Source organism: Amphichorda felina, assembly GCF_050947745.1.
Source record: "Amphichorda felina strain 45539 chromosome Unknown scaffold_1, whole genome shotgun sequence".
Taxonomy (NCBI): domain Eukaryota; kingdom Fungi; phylum Ascomycota; class Sordariomycetes; order Hypocreales; family Bionectriaceae; genus Amphichorda; species Amphichorda felina.
Window position 1 is genome coordinate 3,705,409 of NW_028145049.1, and position 17,817 is coordinate 3,723,225.

At 58.2% G+C, this 17,817-nt stretch overlaps 9 protein-coding genes across 9 annotated transcripts; 5 read left to right on the forward strand and 4 right to left on the reverse strand.

Moving 5' to 3' along the window:
- Positions 1-1,213: 1,213 nt before the first annotated feature.
- Positions 1,214-2,039, forward strand: RPS15 (40S ribosomal protein uS19; the record flags this gene model as incomplete). The annotated part of the gene is made up of 4 exons (XM_083190701.1): positions 1,214-1,228; positions 1,367-1,443; positions 1,604-1,900; positions 1,970-2,039. 4 exons carry the CDS (start codon positions 1,214-1,216, stop codon positions 2,037-2,039), a joined length of 459 nt encoding a protein of 152 aa, XP_083054560.1.
- A 280-nt stretch (positions 2,040-2,319) lies between these two features.
- ACO1O0_001212 (SET domain-containing protein) lies at positions 2,320-3,961 on the reverse strand (the record flags this gene model as incomplete). The annotated part of the gene is made up of 3 exons (XM_083190702.1): positions 2,320-3,069; positions 3,403-3,518; positions 3,571-3,961. 3 exons carry the CDS (start codon positions 3,959-3,961, stop codon positions 2,320-2,322), a joined length of 1,257 nt encoding a protein of 418 aa, XP_083054561.1.
- Positions 3,962-4,550: 589 nt separating this feature from the next.
- On the reverse strand, positions 4,551-5,192 carry ACO1O0_001213 (uncharacterized protein; the record flags this gene model as incomplete). Its single annotated transcript, XM_083190703.1, has 3 exons — positions 4,551-4,686; positions 4,749-4,987; positions 5,079-5,192. 3 exons carry the CDS (start codon positions 5,190-5,192, stop codon positions 4,551-4,553), a joined length of 489 nt encoding a protein of 162 aa, XP_083054562.1.
- A 2,212-nt stretch (positions 5,193-7,404) lies between these two features.
- ACO1O0_001214 (uncharacterized protein) lies at positions 7,405-8,059 on the reverse strand (the record flags this gene model as incomplete). Its single annotated transcript, XM_083190704.1, has 2 exons — positions 7,405-7,945; positions 8,055-8,059. The coding sequence occupies 2 exons, from the start codon at positions 8,057-8,059 to the stop codon at positions 7,405-7,407; spliced, it is 546 nt and encodes a 181-aa protein (XP_083054563.1).
- Positions 8,060-8,826: 767 nt separating this feature from the next.
- Positions 8,827-10,002, forward strand: ACO1O0_001215 (NUDIX hydrolase; the record flags this gene model as incomplete). The annotated part of the gene is made up of 1 exon (XM_083190705.1): positions 8,827-10,002. The coding sequence occupies one exon, from the start codon at positions 8,827-8,829 to the stop codon at positions 10,000-10,002; it is 1,176 nt and encodes a 391-aa protein (XP_083054564.1).
- A 778-nt stretch (positions 10,003-10,780) lies between these two features.
- On the forward strand, positions 10,781-12,201 carry ACO1O0_001216 (uncharacterized protein; the record flags this gene model as incomplete). Its single annotated transcript, XM_083190706.1, has 3 exons — positions 10,781-11,006; positions 11,085-11,253; positions 11,403-12,201. 3 exons carry the CDS (start codon positions 10,781-10,783, stop codon positions 12,199-12,201), a joined length of 1,194 nt encoding a protein of 397 aa, XP_083054565.1.
- Positions 12,202-12,414: 213 nt separating this feature from the next.
- ACO1O0_001217 (Gfo/Idh/MocA family protein) lies at positions 12,415-14,046 on the reverse strand (the record flags this gene model as incomplete). Its single annotated transcript, XM_083190707.1, has 1 exon — positions 12,415-14,046. One exon carries the CDS (start codon positions 14,044-14,046, stop codon positions 12,415-12,417), a length of 1,632 nt encoding a protein of 543 aa, XP_083054566.1.
- Positions 14,047-14,504: 458 nt separating this feature from the next.
- On the forward strand, positions 14,505-15,190 carry rex2 (ribonuclease H-like domain-containing protein; the record flags this gene model as incomplete). The annotated part of the gene is made up of 2 exons (XM_083190708.1): positions 14,505-14,600; positions 14,660-15,190. The coding sequence occupies 2 exons, from the start codon at positions 14,505-14,507 to the stop codon at positions 15,188-15,190; spliced, it is 627 nt and encodes a 208-aa protein (XP_083054567.1).
- A 443-nt stretch (positions 15,191-15,633) lies between these two features.
- Positions 15,634-17,550, forward strand: PGM2 (phosphoglucomutase PGM2; the record flags this gene model as incomplete). Its single annotated transcript, XM_083190709.1, has 5 exons — positions 15,634-15,689; positions 15,770-15,867; positions 15,932-16,135; positions 16,193-17,206; positions 17,231-17,550. 5 exons carry the CDS (start codon positions 15,634-15,636, stop codon positions 17,548-17,550), a joined length of 1,692 nt encoding a protein of 563 aa, XP_083054568.1.
- Positions 17,551-17,817: the final 267 nt, after the last annotated feature.

Consider the following 17,817-nt stretch of genomic DNA (forward strand, 5'->3'; position numbering starts at 1 on the left):
AGGCCACGGTCACTCCCAGAAAGCAAGGGGTGGAATGCGAGTCGGAGACTTTGGAGACTCGAAAATCCGCCGTGTCGTGCCACGATCGCCGATCACCTCCACCACGGCGCCCGAGGAGCCGATAGTAAGTCTGGGGCGGCTGCAAGCCTGCAGTGGCTCGAACGGCAGTTCTACCTAGGCACGTTGTCCGGGTTTGAAAAGTGCCGGCTCAGGGACCTGTCGCACGGCGAGAGGTTCGGCACACGACACAGCAGGGGCAAAGTGAGCGAGGGAGCAGCAGGATGAGACAGGAGGGACAAAAGAGGGCGAGGACGAGGAAAATAGACGATGCCACGCCGTAGCGGGAAGAGGCAGCACCAGGACATTATTATGGTCGTTGGTGTTCCAAACCCCCGTCTGCTGAGCCCGCTGAGGTCTCTTGACAAGGCTTGGCGAATCTAACCACCGCGTGCCAAGGAGAGTGAATTAGGCCGACGCGAAGCAAAGGGTCGTCCTCACCGCTGGAGCTGGTCTAGCAGCACATTGGCACCATCCAACCTGTACCAGCTGACCGGTCCAGGCCATAGGGGCTCTTGGCCGGTATCGCGATACCAAGCAATACCAAGGACCGTCCTGTGGTGCTTGGGGCGTTCCCGTACCTTGGTCATGTTGCAGGCCAGCTTGCAGCGGGTAATAAAGGAGATCACTGCGGCAGACGGAATGCCTGTCGGGTGTCGCGCCATGCCAGGCCATCCTGGGCTGCGGCTTGTCCGAGAGCGGCCCACTGCCAACAGTGTGTGCGTGGCCGTAGGACCAAATTCGACCAAACTTGGCGCCTTGGAATTGAGCCCGGTCTCCAACCGCGACCCTTCTGGGAGTCTGGGCATCTTGGCGGTGGTGCTTGGCGGGTGGGTACACGGCACAACAGGCGCAAAGTGCAAAACGGCGTGCTGGCACAACTTTTGTGGAAACGCCAAGCCGCTGGCCCTTAGGTAAGCCCCCTTAGCCCAACAGCCCCGCTTGGGCCAAAATTTCGAGACCACAAAGGCAAAGAGGTGTGGTCAGGTGACAGGAGGGGTGAAGGGCACAGAAACCCTACGGTGGGAAAATTTGGCCCAATTCGTCAAGGCAGACCATACCCAGCAGGCCCGTGTTCAACTGCCCTACCAAACGAACGACTCCATCACGGCCACACTTTCGCCAGTCGACAACCTGCGAAATCAACACCGCGATCATGGCTGACGAATACGTACGTTGGAACTCCCGATTGCTCTCTCCCGACGTCTTCTCGATGCGATCTGCCCTTGTTCTTCTCGCCCGATGACGATGGCGAGCGGGAGATGAATTGTTGGAATGGATAGACGGGCTGACATTGCATAACCACCAGGACGCTGAGGCCGCCGCCGAGCTCAAGAAGCGCAGAGCCTTCCGCAAGTTTTCCTACCGCGGAATCGACCTTGACAAGTATGTCCTCCCGCCCTGCGTCGACGACTGAAGACGACGACAACACCCACATGTCCCATATGCCCCCAACAACTTGCGGTCATCGAAACTACCACCACCACCACCACCACCACCCATCGAATAGAGAAGAACTCTTGTGCTGATTGATGATGTGCTGCAGCCTCCTGGACCTCAGCTCCGACCAGCTCCGCGATGTCGTCCACGCCCGTGCCCGCCGCAGAATCAACCGTGGCCTGAAGCGCCGCCCCATGGGCCTCATCAAGAAGCTCCGCAAGGCCAAGCAGGAGGCCAAGCCCAACGAGAAGCCCGACCCCGTCAAGACCCATCTCCGTGACATGATTGTTGTCCCCGAGATGATTGGCAGCGTCATTGCCATCTACTCCGGCAAGGAGTTCAACCAGGTCGAGATCCGGCCTGAGATGGTTGGCCACTACCTGGCCGAGTTCTCTATCTCATAGTACGTTCAGTCACCGGAACATTGCAGCGGTTCCAACGCGTCGGAATCAATTGCTGACCCCCCATCTAGCAAGCCTGTCAAGCACGGCCGTCCCGGTATCGGTGCTACGCACTCTTCTCGGTTCATTCCTCTCAAGTAAAGAAGGTTGCGGTCTTGGGGTGGTTTCTGCATTCACGGACTTTTACTGGCGAAAAGGACTTGGTTTGGTAGACTGGCATTGGAGGCCACTATCAAATGCTGATGACAATGGGTACCATGATAGTACAATAAACAAGCATTGTCCGCTTTGCAAATTCACAAGCTATTATGACGCTTTCGCTGGCTATATATACATTCCTTGCACTGCCCCTCAAGGCCTCCTTTGAATACGGCGCCTGGGTCTGGTAAGATCCTAATGCGCAGCAATGTGGATCCTATCGTCAGATGGTCTGGCTATCCTCACGTCTCACCAATATCCCCAAGTTCGAAGCCGCACGCCCAACGACAGCCAAGACCCGGCGGGACCTTGACGAGCGGCAGACGGCGCACTGGTATCGCAGAGGCTTTCCATAATGGATAAAAAGCTCATCACCAGCGCGCACAGGTTTCCGAAGCTTCACGGATATCCTGTGGGGGCCGTCCGAGTCCACCCACGTAGTGCAGTTGGCGCAATCGGCGCAGGCGTGGTTGATGTGGCACGCCAGCTTGAAGATGTAGGCTCTGTCAGTCGGTATCATTTCTCGAAAGGCGTATTCGGCCACGAATTTCTTCAGCCGTTTCTGGTCAGACCGGGAAAAGGGAGGGTCGATTGAGATGCCTCTCAGCTTGCGGAAGCTCTCTTGGAGTTCTACCTTCTTAGCCTGGCTGAGTTTCAGCCATTCCTTTGCAACACTATTGAATTTTCGCCGCCCAATACTGATGCTTATGGTAGTGAGGACCGGCGTCTCGAATATCACAACATGCTTGTTCGGGAAATCATGGTTGGAGAACACTCCGAGTCCGCGCTTATCACCCGTGTTACGGATAGAGATGGCGTCCTCATTCTGAGGCAGCGCGGGAGCAGGAGGACCGGCCGAGGGGACATTGCTAGCCGGGTTGGCTGAAGAGTCATTACTAGTCGTGTCGCCTGAAGGGTCATTACTGGTCGCTTCTCCAGACGCCTGGGGGACCACTGGCGCTTGGCTAGATGTCTGGGGAGCCGTACTCGCCGGCCTGGGGACTTGGGGAGCCGTACTCTCTGGCCTTGCGAGCTGAGAATCTGTACTCGCTAGTCTTGGGGGCCGGGGGGCCGTTGAATATTGAATCTCGGCCATCATGGACCTAATGCCCGACGCGATCCCTGAAAGCCTGTATGGCAGTGAGGCAGGATTCCTCAGGAGGCTCACAGGCCTTTGCCCTATAGTCCCGTTGATGTCAGCATAGCCCAGGTGTTTCCACTGTAGCGAACACTTGTTTCCAAGTGCAAGCCAAGTGCATAGGCTGGAAGTTATCATCTCACCTCCGCGCCTTGGCCTGAAGCCTACATGGCCGGGAACCTCCTCTACAAAGTGCCACCGGATACTCTCCCTATCCTCGAGTGCGAGCGGCACATTGGACCAATACACGTGCTCCGTCTCAATGGGTTCCGTGAATCTGACCTCTGAATGTCTTGTTAGTCTAATGCTGGGGGAGGAGGCTGAAGTAAGATATACCTTTGCCTTGTAACGTGGATGCATCGCCTTGATCCTGGCCGTCGTCGTCACCTTGGTTCTGTCCATGATCTTGATTCTGTCCATGACCTTGATTCTGGCGGTTGCCACTGGTGGCATCCTCCGCATCGGCGTCAATGGCATCCCCCGTGGTCTGAATAATGGCATCCTCCGCGTTTGCATCAATAGCGATCTCTGTGGTGACGTCCTTGCCGCCCTCCGTGCTGGTGTCACTATTGTCCTCCACGTCGGCGTCACTGTCGTCATCCGTGTAGCGGTCGCTGATTTCCACCGAGCTGGGGGAGTCATCCTCCAGGCCGCCGCCCTCCAGGTTGGGCTCCTCGTCAGTGTTGTTACCTAGGTACGCGTCGTCGTATTCGTTGACCGCTGCCATGACAAAGCACCCGCCACTCCGGTATCTAATTCAAGATTGGCTCTGCCGAAAATGAGACCTGATTTGAGAAGCAAAGGGTTTTTTTAGGGAATGTAAATGGCAGATGATACGGTCTAAGTTTGTCCTCTGTGCTGCTAAGCGGCTTAGGTTTGTTGTGAGAAGCAATCGTCGAAAGCTAGATGAATGCTTTTTTTTTGTCCTCCTTGTCTCAGTGTCGTGCTTGCCTGCACAGGTTGGGCATAAAAATCGGCGGCAGAGGGGTTCCAGAACCAGTAACAGTTTAACTGTCCACTAAATCTAGAAGGAGGCCTCCATATGGCATTGAGTGTGCATCGAGTGTGCATCGAGTGTGCCTCGAGGCAAGTTCACCCAGCTTGGGCGGCAAACCACCCTACCAATGTGCAGGCAGCCGTCACGAGGCAACGTGGCTGCGCCCAAGGCAGTAAGGTAACCCCAAAAACGCATCTCACAGTAGGTGGGCATGTTAGAAGTCTGCGTAACAAACGAAACACCCTCCTTGACGGAGGTAGTAGATTTTGACGAAAGTTCTCTAACGGGTCCCCAACGTGTAAATATACAACAACCCTTCCTAGTTGCCGGCCGCCAGCTTCTTGGCCTTGCGGTCCTCCTCCTTCAGGTGCTGTTGCCTGTAGTGCTCGACAATCTCGTCAATGTTTCCGATGTGGCCAGCGCGGATGTTGCGCGCGCAGTGAGACTGGAGAGCCCTGCATCACGCAAGAGTTAGCTTGGCCGCGCTGCGGCAAGGGTTTGAGAGGAGAGGGCCTACTCGGGGTATGCGACGTCGACCCATCGGTTCGTGGGGGTGACGTTCTCGAAGAGGTTTCGGTCGAAGCCGGCCTGCTTGGCCGCCAGGGCGTGGGCGGTGTTGATCTCCTCCCAGTCCTCGGGCTTGGACGTCCACTTGTTGATCAGGTTGGTGATGGCGGAGGACTGGCCCTCCCGGGGGGCGAGCTGGTAGACCAGGACGCCGCTGAAGAAGATGGCCACGGTTACGATGGATCCTTTCTGCAGAGAAAACCCGTCAGTATGCTCAGCTGGAGGCGGTTCGTCGCCGGGGGCGAGGGCGAGGTCGAGGGCGAGGGCTTTCTGTTCATACCCCAAAGGACTCGTTGACCTCGTGGGCCTTGTGGTGGGCGTCGGATGCGTAGGTTCGCGAGGTCCGCTGCAATTGACGAGCAAGGCAGCTCGCCCTCTGTCGTGCGGCGAACATATTGGCGGTGCTGGCGTCGTCAATTGAGGATGCTAGTCGGTTGCAGCTGGGATCATCAAGTGAGGTTGTCGCCGGCTCGACTGGCACTCGTTACGTAATCGGGCCTTGACCAATGGTATGGTCCCAATTCGGCATCCTCGTTGTGGCCATCCAAAGCGGTGGGGAAAAAATAACCAAGACTCACTAACTGCTGCCTTGTGTTAATAAGAGAATAACATATGATGGAATATATTGAGAATAACTAATCAAATACGTGAATGGCTAATTAGAAAGTCGAGGAACTACCCATGAAGTAAATACGGAGTAGATTGAGGAATACATGAGGAGAGGTAGAATAGTATTAGCAATCGTACAAGTTGGTTGGAAGGCTGATGAATTCATCTTCTTTTTTTTTTTACCACTTCCTACCTGCTAGGCTTCCTAGACTCCGACCTCTCGACTCTATACACAACTTGAACCGCCTTTCGATGCAATCGTGGCAAGACCGGTCTATCAATCGGCATCATATCATGCCGCTTTGAAGCATAGTTCCTAGGGTTACCCCCGGAGGAGGTTTGTCTGTCTGCCTAGCCAGTACGATCGACGAGCGATCAAACAACCACAAAGCATGTCCAGGGTATCACAGGCCGTGATTGGCACCCAAGGGCGATTGTGCGACGAGTCATCGACAGTCATCTCATCATGCTCATGCAACAAGCGTTGCGGGGGACCCTCTAGCCCAAACGAACCTCCCAGGGTCCTGCTGCTGTTGGCCTTGTCGAGCTGCACCGGCACATGTTCCCCGCTCACCGGTGGCGGAGGTGTGGCCCAGAAGTGGCAGAGACGTGCCAGCTATGGGATCTCGCAGGAATGCTGCAACTTGAGTTCAAACGCCGCGGGGGCGGAATCGAGGTTTCGGAGGCCAGAACTCTGGGACCTCTCTCAACAACCGAATGGGGCCCATGGGGGCCCACGGAGCAGCCAGGAGATCAGGCCACTGAGGGTCGCGCCCAGCACGAGCCGTCAAACTCAAACAGCCCGAGAACACGCACACCACACGTACGCATGTTGAGAGTGGTAGTAGTACCTAGTGCTCCGTATACTCGGCTTGCCCTTCCCCTTGGGACACCCGATGCCATTGCGACACACCTGCGCCCAGGTTACCCGTTCGCGATGATGGAGGTGGGTGTGTTCGATGCAGCCTGCTCCCTCCCTGCGTTTCCCCGGTTTGCGTTCCCGCAGTCACCGCGGCAAGGATCCTCCGATGCATCTTCCCTCAGCCTCACATCACAACGCTGCAACCTGATTTGCCTCGACACTAGAACCCATGGCATCGCAGGGCACCTGTCAGTGTCACTGTGTGCCTGGTGTGATTGGGACGATCCGGCCTCTGATTGCTGGCCCCAGCACTGGGGCACACCAGTTGGAGAGCGTTGTGGCAAGCCTCAACGCTGCTGGCCGGAGCTTATCCTGCCCTCCTTTATGCGCCGTTTTGGGGCCGTTCTGTTGCCGTTTTGATGGTGGATTGCGAATCCGTCGGCCGTAAACCTAACGGCTGAGGCTGGGCGGGAAAGTCGTGGGTTCTGCGAGTCACAGCCAGCGATGAAATTGGCCGCTCAATGGCATGCGGGATAAGGAGGCATCATTATCTCTGGCAAGGGATTTGTTGATATCGAAGCGGCAAGCTCTCCATGGTCCTCATCCCTTCCAACCTTCCGACATGGCGGAAGGGGGAGGCTAGCACATAGGTAAGTTGCACGCCTGGGACCGCGTTTGAGTTTATTGTCACTGGTGCCACAGACTACCTGGCGGCAACCTGTCATTTTGATCGAACCCCGATGTTTTTCTGTTGAGAGTGTGTCGTCATGGAACAGTCACGGTCAATTCGCAGATACGTGGTACAAACCCTATAAGCCGTTATGAAACGTTGAACGCTGCTTGTTTGTGCCTAGGTCGTATGCTTCGGTCTAGAACAAGGAAACAGCCCTAGGGCCGGGCGTAGGCAAAATTCCCAAGGTGCAACGCGAGGGCATCGGTATAAAAAGGGCTTGCGCCATGCCGATGAAGCCGGAAGGTGGACGGAGAGATGCAGGACCTTCTTCAAGAGGAGCAGTTATCATCACCATCGTCCTCGTCAAATGCAACGGCAGCAGCAGGAGAAGCAGCAGCAGCAGCAGCCGCAATAACGACGATCAACACACCGGGGCTGGACAATAGTACTACTCGGGAAGAACTATATGCGCTGAACCCCCGCCACTTGATGCGGCGTGAGGCCACCATCCTGCGACATGTGCCATCGGATCGTTGCCGAAAAGGTGTGCGAGGACTGCGGGTGCAAGATGGGCGAGGTGGCCATCGACTTTGACGCCTGCTCGCGAACATGCACGACGCCCACGTATCGCCTCAGCCCGGAGCCCTTCGAGGTGGTATGCAGGCCCTGCATGGCGGCCTGGAGCCCCGAGGACGCATCGTCGACGACGCCGGTCGAGGAGCCGGACCACAGCATCTTCCCCAGCCCCTTCTCACAGACGAGGCGGCGGAGCTCCAACAGCACAGCATCGTCATGGGCACGGGACTGACCCGGGCAAGAGGCAAAGGCAGAGGCAGAGGCAGAGGCAAAGGTAAAGGAAAAGGCAAAGGCAAAGGCAAAGGCCAGGCCGAGGGAAGAAGGAAGCACGCGGTAGGAATGGGCGGTGACAGCAGCAAGCGACACACGAGGACGGACGGACTCGCGACGGCGAAGAGTGACGATGGCACGAATAGTGGTGCTCGTACTTTGTACGAATAGTAGTCGTAGTACGGCAGCATTACGGCAAGGCCCCACGGGTAAGGGAGGGCGACGACACGTTGGAAAAAGCAATATACACGGGCCATGGGGGACACTGCATGATGACGGATGCACGTCTTGACCTTGTCGTTGGATGCATGCACATGGGCGGCAACAGGCATGCAAAGCGCACTCAAATAGCCACCACTCCTCCGCGCCGAAGGGCCGCTAACCAACCCGGACAATCAATAATTGCATCAAATCCCATTTCACCGAGCCTTGGGAGGGGTTCGCTGTTTCGCCGTCTCGCTGTCTCGCTGTCTCGCTGTCGCTCGCCTCCCTGTTGCCCGTTCGCGCTTCGCCTATCTTGCTGCGTGTGTGGCAATGCCAAGTCGCTGGCCCCAGGGCCCAACCTTGGCCACGCTGCCGCAGCTGTTACACCGGTCCTGAAGCCCTTCCCTCCCTTCCAGGCCCTCCCCTGGGGCTCCGACTCGGCGGTGCGTCGTGACGGGTGCACGTCGTGACGGGCCATGGCCGCCTGCATACGTGCCGTCCCTCGTTGAGCTCCACGAGAAAGCACTTGAGTCCCTCACCGCTCGCTGCGTTTTGCGGTTTGCCTTCCACGTTGTGACTGCCACGTGGAATCACGAGGGCGCCGTGTCAACACAGGACAGGACTCCGTTGGAACACTTGTGGACTCTGTTGGGACTCATCTGTCAACTCTATCCCGAGGGGGGAGTCTGCGTCTGGGAGCCTGCGTCTTGGGCCCTGCGTCTTGAGAGCCCGCCGCTGGGATAGTGGGAGCCGATGGTCGGCGAAATATAAAGACTCTGGTCCAGCCTTCCCATGCCCGAGGGAGGAGTGCTAGCATCTGCACAGATACAAACAATGACATCAACAACCCGAGTCGTCCAGGTCCAGGACGCCGCAAGGCACAAGCTGGTATCGGAGTTTGGCGTCTTCCACAACGGCCGCCTGTCGCATCCGGCCGGGGCGACAACGACAGCGACGACGGCCAGGTCGCTCAAGGATGTGGTCGACGGGTGGAACAACCTCCCCGTGCACGAGCTGGAGTCTGGGTGGAAGTTCCTCCTCCTCCACCACGACGACGTGGTTGGGTACATCCCGGATGACTTTGCCCGGGCCGCCACGTGGGACGCGAGCCTCTTCCAGCGGGACGCCGAGAGGAAGCTCATCCGGTTGATCCCGGGCGACAAGTCGGTCGAGGCGTGCAACGAGGCGCTGGTGACCTTTTGCGAGCAGAACAAGGACTGCCCCGGGTTCAAGAACGGCCTCGAGCCGTGGCTCAGGACGAAGCACAAGTACGACCTGGGCAAGGGAGCGCTGCCGGACTACACCCCTCTCCTGACCTGCCGCCCCGAGATGGAGGGCGTCAAGGCCCCCTCGCCCATCAGGGGCATCCTCGGCATCCTCACGTCGGGCGTCCACATGAACACGTACACCGTGAAGAGGGACGGGAACGGGAACGAGGCCGTTGACATGATATGGGTCTCGTACCGCAAGAGCACCAAGAAGGCCTACGGCAACTGCTACGACCAGATCGTAGCCGGCGGGATGGACCCCGAGGACGAGAGGGACCCCTGGGTGACGCTGGACCGCGAAGCCAGCGAGGAGGCCGGGTACGAGTGCGAGGGCGCCAGGGGTCCCGTCATGCGCCGGACGAGGGACTCCAAGCCCGTGGGCACCATCGAGGGCTTCCAGACCATCTACTACTGCACCAAGCGAGACGCGAAGGCGGGCAAGGCCGAGGAGGGCCACATCGAGCCCGGGGTGCGCTTCTGCTTCGATCTTCGCCTCGACGCCCAGCAGACGCCGCGGCCGCACGAGACGGGCATGGACTTCTACCAGTACCCCGTGGACAAGATCAAGCAGTCGCTGAGGGACGGTCTCTGGAAGCCCAACTCGGGGCTCGTCATGCTGGACTTTCTGCGGCGGCGCGGGCTGGTCGACTCGCAGAGCGACTGCGAGGCCATACGGAAGCTGTCCACGCAGGGGGCGCCCCTGGACATGCCCGAATTTCCTGCGTCTGCCTGGGATACATAGGACTGTATGGGATAGTGGCCTGTGTACGTGTTGTAGGGGGGGGATGTCTACCTTTTTCCAAACCTTGTATACCTGTATACTAGTACCTGTATACGATTGAGACGAGGCTCGCCAAAAGTACTAATGTGAGGGCTTGGGAAGGCAAATTCTGTTGCTGGGTAAATAGAGCAGACTAGCTCACGGGGAATATTAGTTATTGGGCCGAGTAAGAATCTCGCATCGTTCTCCCACCATGTTTTGCTCTGGTCTCTTACACCATGACCGAATTACCCGATTTGGCAATTGAGTCGGCTGGGGATCGGGCATCCACCAATGGCAGATGGTAGTGGGGATTTGAATGAATAGCACACAGAATACGGAGTATATCTGTACGAATACTCCTTACACGCGACAATTATGTTGATATCAAGAGGTGTACGGAGTACTACTGTGTGGTATCCCAGTGAGCTGAGACCACGCCATCAAGCGGCTGAGAATTGTACCTGGCTGCCTACAAGGCGTTCTGCTTAGCTGGGCGAGCCTCCCAGCCACATCCATGGATAGACATTCAGCTTGCCACGGTATTATCGTCATGCCAAGCACGCCCACGCGAATGAGGAGACGCCGCCACCCGATAGTCTATCTGCCTTGCAGATCACTGCTGGCAGTGCCTCAGCTGCTGGACCTGTGATTAAGCTGCTACTCCAGCTCAACACCTTCACCTTCTCCGATGGTTGATTTCTCCTTCATCTCTGCCTCATCATCTTTGAGAATCGAGACGACGATGTTACAGAGCAAGATGCGGCACCCCCTCGTGCTTCTCCTGGCCCTGTGCTCACCCGCCACAGCAGCCTGGCCCCCCCGCGAGACCAGCCCAGCCGAACTCGACGCCCAGCTCGCCAGGGGATGGTCCCCGCTGCCAACCCAGGCCCCCAAGGCCCTCTTTGGGCGCATGGAGCTGCTCCCTCGCCAGGCCGAGAATACCATTGACAACAAGACCTGCGGCTACGTGTCTTCGGATGGAGGTGAGACGCTCCCCATGATGCGGGCAGGCCACTTGAAACCCGCAAGCGGAGACTGACTGGCGATGCAATAATATCAAGTCGCCTACACCTGTCTCCAGCCGGGCGCAACTTGCACCTACTCGGACGACTACATCGGATGCTGCGACAAGAATCCGACGTGCGAGGTTATAGTAACCCACTGTCTGGACTACAATGCTTCGAAAGACGGCAAATGCGATAGCCCTTCCGACTACCACACCCTATGCTGGTAAGCAGAATGGACTGACTCTCCCCCCTACACAAGACACTTCCCTCGCCTTGATCCCCCACCCACTCACTTACACGCACACATGTGATCAGCACCGGAACCCGCCTCCCCTCGTGCTATACATGGCTTTTCTCCACCACCGGCTCCAGTGGCGACGACGACGACGATACGACGTACTCGTACCTCGAGTGCGCCGCCAGCACAGGAACAGGCACCCTCTTCGACCAGTGGCCCCCCTCCGACGGCGCCATAACCACAACGGCCACCTCTGATGAGTCCTCCTCCTCCACCGACGACGAGGCTACAACAACGGCAACCGGCACCTCCTTCGTCTGCTCTGCAACCCCAGGCGCCTCCGAGGACGACTGCGGTGGCTCCGACGACGCCTCCAGCGGCGGCGGCAGCAGCAACAACGTCGGCGCCATCGCAGGCGGCACAGTCGGGGGTGTCGCCGCCCTCGGTCTCGTCGGCCTCGCCGCCTTCCTCCTCCTGCGCCACCGGAGGAGCAACAAGCAGCCTAGCACATCATCATCATCATCGCCGCCCTCCCAGCCGGCCATGTCGCATCCCGGGGGGCCGGCGCCATCTTCGTCCCCCGGTGGCGCCACCACCTTCTACCCTTCTGGCGTGCCCCCCGGGTACCCTCCCCAGCAGCAGCAGCAGCAGCAGCAGCAGCAGTATGACCCGCGCATGAGCGCCTACAGCGGCCACTCGCAGGGCTACCCTCCGCAGCAGGGCGGTCCGTACCAGCCGTTCCCGGGACAATCGCAGGGGCAGCAGTATCAGCAGGGGCCCGGTTACAACCCACCGCAGCCGGAGGCGCACGGCGGTGCGGCGTGGCATCACGGGCCGGCTGTGTCACCTCCGCCGCCGCCGCTGCAGCAGGCGAGCGAGCTGCAGACCATCAACCCCTTGGGTATGTCGAGCAACAGGGCTGAGATAGGATGAGGGCGTTAGAGTTGGGCTCCCGGAGAAGGGGGGGGGGGGGGGGGGGGGGGGGGACGAGAGGAATCTTGGTGTCTGGGCGTTTGGAGCACAGCATGGCAGTGTTGGTGGAAAGTAGCGTTTGATATCATGATGAATTTAGCGACTAAACCTGTCTCTCAGCATTAGATTCTCTGATGTAGATGATGAAATGAAACAAAAAGCACGCTACGCTTCTCAAACCTCCGTCTTCTTGACGACCTCCCTATCCCAATACTCCTCCCAATCCACCACCTTATTGCCCAGCCTAGCCTCCTCGGCTGCAAAAACCATGGCGTGCGTCCGGAGGACCTCCTCAGGCGTGCACCCAAGAATCTCGTTCTGCGCCCGCTCTGCCTCCCAGGCGTGGTTCTTGACCTTGTCGCACGCGAGGACGAACTGCCTCGTCAGCCCAATGTCGCCGCCGCCGTGACCGACATGCTCAATCTTTGGGCTGTACGACCGCGTCTCCTTGGTTGCAAAGTTGTTGACGGTGATGGTCTTGGAGTCGGCGTAAATCTCGCCGTGCTCCCCGTAGAAGTTGGCGTAGCGGTCGCACTGCAGCACCGTCTGCGCGACCATGTGGAACGCGACGCGCTTGGCTGGCTTGTCGCCGGATTCGGACCATGTGATGGTGACAAACTCGTCGTCGCAGACGTTGTTGTCCGACTCGAAGACGCAGCGGCCAAACCAGTTGCGCGAGGAAACTTCGTCCGCGGGTGTGGACTCGTCGTAGTCCTCCTCCAAAGCCTTGGTCAACGCCTTCACCTGCTCGTCACGGGTGCCATAGTCCTCAATGTCGTGGACAACAATGTTGACAGGCCAGCGGGAGTTGCCGGCACCGAGACCCCTAAACTTGTCATTCAGGTACACGTTCTTCGACGAGTACTTGCAGCCCTCGTCGCCGAGGGGGCACTTGAAGCAGTTGGTCGCTGTTCCGGCTGCGGCAGGCTTGCGGCTCTTCTTGAAATACTGCAGACCACCGGTAGAGGAGATGGTGGATGGCAGGTGAGGCTCCCCTTGTCCCGCCTTTTCAGGGGAGCACAGGAACCAGAGAAGCAGGTCAATGTCGTGGCAGCTCTTGGTGAGAAGAGACGGTCCTGTCGTCTCCGAGTTCCTCCAGTTGCCCCTGACATAGGAATGCGTGTAGTGCCACCAGCCCACGGGCTCCGTGTGAATAACACTGTTGATGTCTCCAATGACCTTGTCCTCGACGAGCAACTTGCGCAGCATCATGTTGTGGGGGCTGTACCTCAGCACATGGCCGACTGAGAAGACTTTGGACGAGCTCTGGGCCTTGATGGCCCGGTACATCTCAAGGCAGCCCTCCAAGGAGCAAGCCAGGGGCTTCTCGCACATGATGTGCAGATTCAGCGGGGCCAGCCCAACGACTACTTCACGATGCATCTCATCCATGACGCAGATGAAAGCACCGTCGACACCGGGCGGCACACCCTCCTCCCCGGCCGCCTCCCGCTGCCTCCTATCAAGCTCGTACTGGAGGAACTCCTTCCAATCGGCAAATGACTGCCCCTCTTTGGGGCCATCGTCGCCCCAGACTTGTGCCCTTCCCAGCCTGTTCCTCTTGGACTCGATGGGCTCGACGATGGCTGTGATGACGCCGTTGCTGGCGATGTTGGTTGCTTCAGCGTAGTTGGTCCCGCGAGAGCCTGCGCCGATGATGACGAAGCGGGGCGGGTCTTTGGACATCTCCGGCTTCGGCGGCGCCTCGGGGCCGCCCTTGGGCGGTGACTTGATAGCTGGCTCAGGGTTGGGGGATGTTGAGTCCTTCGACCTGAGCTTGGAGAGGGCCCGTCTGAGGGATGACATGGTGGACCGTGGTGTTTCTGTGTGTGGTGTATGGAAGCAGGTGAGAAGACTCGAGTTGCCCTGTACTATATACGGGACGAAGAATGTGAGGACAACATGAGGAGAACCCGGGGATTTAGTATCAAGGCCGGTGAGCTGAGCTGACTGCTCGGCCAGCGTGTGCCGTGGAGGTCAGCAGCACCTGCCTAGGTTGCCTTAGCTGGCCCAGTTGCCTGGAACGGTTGCGGTGCCGGCGCTGCGCCAATGAGCGCTCAGTGATTGAACATCGCTGTGGGGGAAGTCAACCCTTGAGTTCCAGGCGCCACAGCACCACCTCCAAGGATGGTGGGCAGGCACCACACAAAAGCTCCTGTAGGCTTCAGGCTCCCGTCCCGTCCCACTACCTGATACTACTCCCCCCCGCCTTTGTTGGTCTCTACTCACCCGCCTGCAGGCTTCGCATCATCGTACTCTTCGTGATGGCGTCCACAGCTTCTCAGGCCGACGCCAAGCCCAAGCCCGAGGGGCCCAAGCGAGGTGTGACGGATGATCCCCTCGTGTGGATCGACTGCGAGGTGCGCCCACGACCACTGGCCAAAAGTGAGATGATGGTCGTTGATAATGTGTCGTGCAGATGACGGGGCTCAACCCCGATACGGAGGAGATCCTGGAAATCTACTGCCTCGTCACGACGGGCAACCTCGAGCTGCTCGACGAGGAGGGCTTCCACGCCATTGTCCACTGGCCCAAACCCCGCCTCGACCAGATGGATGACTGGTGCACCGCGACCCATGGCGCCTCGGGGCTCACGCAGGCCGTTCTCGAGTCCACAATGACGCCGCAGCAGGCAGCCGACGGCTTGTACGACTACATCACCAGGCTGATTCCCGAGAAGCGCAGAGGTCTGCTGGCCGGCAACAGCATCCACGCCGACCGCACGTTCCTGCGCAAGGAGCCCTACGCCAAGGCCCTCGACCACTTGCACTACCGCCTGCTCGACGTCACCACCATCAAGGAGGCCGCGAGGCGATGGGCCGCCCCGAGGATCGTCAAGAAGGTCCCCTCCAAGAAGGGCACTCACAAGGCCCGCGACGACATCCTCGAGAGCATCGAGGAGGCCAAGTACTACCGCAATGCCATCTTTGGCCGGACACTGGATGGATAATGTTCTTATGATTACGAGTAAAACGGGAACGGGGATAAAATAGACAGGTTTTGAGTGTTCTGAAACCTGAATCCACGGGAAAAGCTTGTAGGGTTCCATGCAGAAACGTCGAAAATGGAGATCGCCAATTGTTTGCGGTTCGATCTGCACCAGCGCCCGAACCCACCTCAACTGCACACGGTGGGCAGCCACTTCACCGGTCCCGGCCATTAGAGCTGTAAGCACTGTGTTACACCGCCTTTCTAGAGTGGGAATGCACGGTGGGTAGAAATATTTACACAGTGTTGCCCCTCCATCAGAACCACCCCACCCTCATGAGCTTTCTTTTGGAGCTTGCCCCTCCCGTCACCTTGAGCAGCTCGTTGCCATTGCCCCTTTATTTCCTCTGTCCTGCTCTCCCTCTCTTTGACTTGTTTTTCTGCCATACCGCGAGCACCGCAGCCATGGCCGATATAAAGACTGTCGAGTTCCAGCCTTTCCAGGACCAGAAGCCCGGAACGTACGTCTAGCTGCTGCCCGCCCCGCCAACAACTGGCCCCCTCCAAGAGCTCCAAGACGCTGACCTAGACATGTGTACAGCTCGGGTCTTCGCAAGAAGGTCACTGTATTCCAGAAGCCCAACTACAGCGAGTCGTTCGTTGCGAGCATCCTGCTCTCGATCCCTGAGGGCGCTGAGGGTACGAGCCTGCCTCCTCCAAATCCCCATCATTGGGTATAGCTGAGTGTCTAACGCATCATCAGACTCCTTTCTCGTCATTGGAGGTGATGGCCGCTACTGGAACCCCGAGGTCATCCAACTGATTGCCAAGATCGGTGCTGCTTATGGCGTCAAGAAGCTCCTCATCGGCCAGAACGGCATCCTGTCCACCCCCGCTGCCTCCCATGTCATTCGTCTCCGCAAAGCCACCGGTGGTATTCTCCTGACGGCCAGCCACAACCCCGGAGGTACGTCCTTGTGAAAAACATTGAGGTGCCGGGGCTCCCCTAACTTTGCTTCTCCAGGCCCGACCAATGATTTCGGCATCAAGTACAACCTCGCCAACGGTGGCCCTGCCCCCGAGGCCGTCACCAACAAGATCTACGAGGCCTCCAAGACTTTGACCTCTTACAAGATCGCCTCGATCCCCGATATCGACATCTCGACTATCGGAACCAAGACCTATGGGCCCCTCGAGGTTGAGATCGTCGACAGCACCGCCGATTACGTCGATATGCTCAAGGATATTTTCGACTTTGACCTCATCAAGAAGTTCTTTGCTTCTCACCCCGACTTCAAGGTCCTCTTCGACGGTCTCCACGGTGTCACTGGGCCCTACGGTAAGGCAATCTTTGAGAAGGAGCTGGGGCTCTCGGGCGCTACCCAGAACTGCGAGCCTAGCCCCGACTTCAACGGTGGCCACCCCGACCCCAACCTCACCTACGCCCACTCCCTCGTCGAGGTCGTCGACAAGAACAATATCCCCTTCGGAGCTGCCTCTGACGGCGATGGTGACCGCAACATGATCTACGGCGCGAACGCCTTCGTGTCCCCTGGCGACTCGCTCGCCATCATTGCCCACCACGCCCAGCTCATTCCTTACTTCCAGAGGAACGGCGTCAACGGGCTCGCCCGCTCCATGCCGACCTCCGGCGCTGTTGACCTGGTCGGCAAGGCCCAGGGTCTCGCCACCTTCGAAGTGCCCACCGGATGGAAGTTCTTCTGCGCCCTCTTCGACGCCAAGAAGCTGTCCATCTGCGGCGAGGAGAGCTTCGGCACCGGCAGCGACCACATTCGCGAGAAGGACGGTCTCTGGGCCATTGTTGCCTGGCTGAACATCATTGCCGGTATTGGTGTTAAGAACCCCGACGTCACCCCGTCCATCAAGCAAATCCAGAAGGACTTCTGGACCAAGTATGGACGTACCTTCTTCACCCGGTACGACTACGAGGATGTCAACTCGGATGGCGCCAACAAGGTTGTCGGAGAGCTCCAGAACCTTGTTGCCGACCCCAAGTTCATCGGAAGCAAGATTGGAGGTAAGCTCCAGCAAAGCCATACAGCTGGCGACGGCCGACTGACAATGACAGAACGCACCGTCACTGATGCCGGAAACTTCTCCTACACGGACCTTGACGGATCCGTGTCGTCCAACCAGGGCCTGTACGCCCGGTTCTCCTCTGGCAGCCGCATCGTGGTCCGTCTGTCGGGTACCGGCTCGTCGGGTGCCACTATTCGCCTGTACATTGAGCAGCACAGCAACGACCCCTCGACTTACGACCTCGATGCCCAGGACTTCCTCAAGGCCGAAGTCAAGTTTGCCACCGAACTCTTGAAGTTCAAGCAGCACGTCGGCCGCGATGAGCCTGATGTCAAGACCTAATTGCAACAGGCAGAGTATTCATGAATCACGACGAGTAACATATTAGCTATGGCGGTGTGCTGTTTGTTCCTTGGGACCAGAGAGTAAGAGAGAGTAGAACATTAACGGGCAAGCGTTCTTAATTCAGCAATAGCAAACGAGATTTATCGTACATGGCCCATTTCTGTTCAGAGGCGCGGCGCGTTTCTTGTATTCTCGTCAAAATGAGTTCCTAAACCAAACGCTTGTGACGCCTCCGATGGTATCTAGCAATCTGTGTGCTGCGCA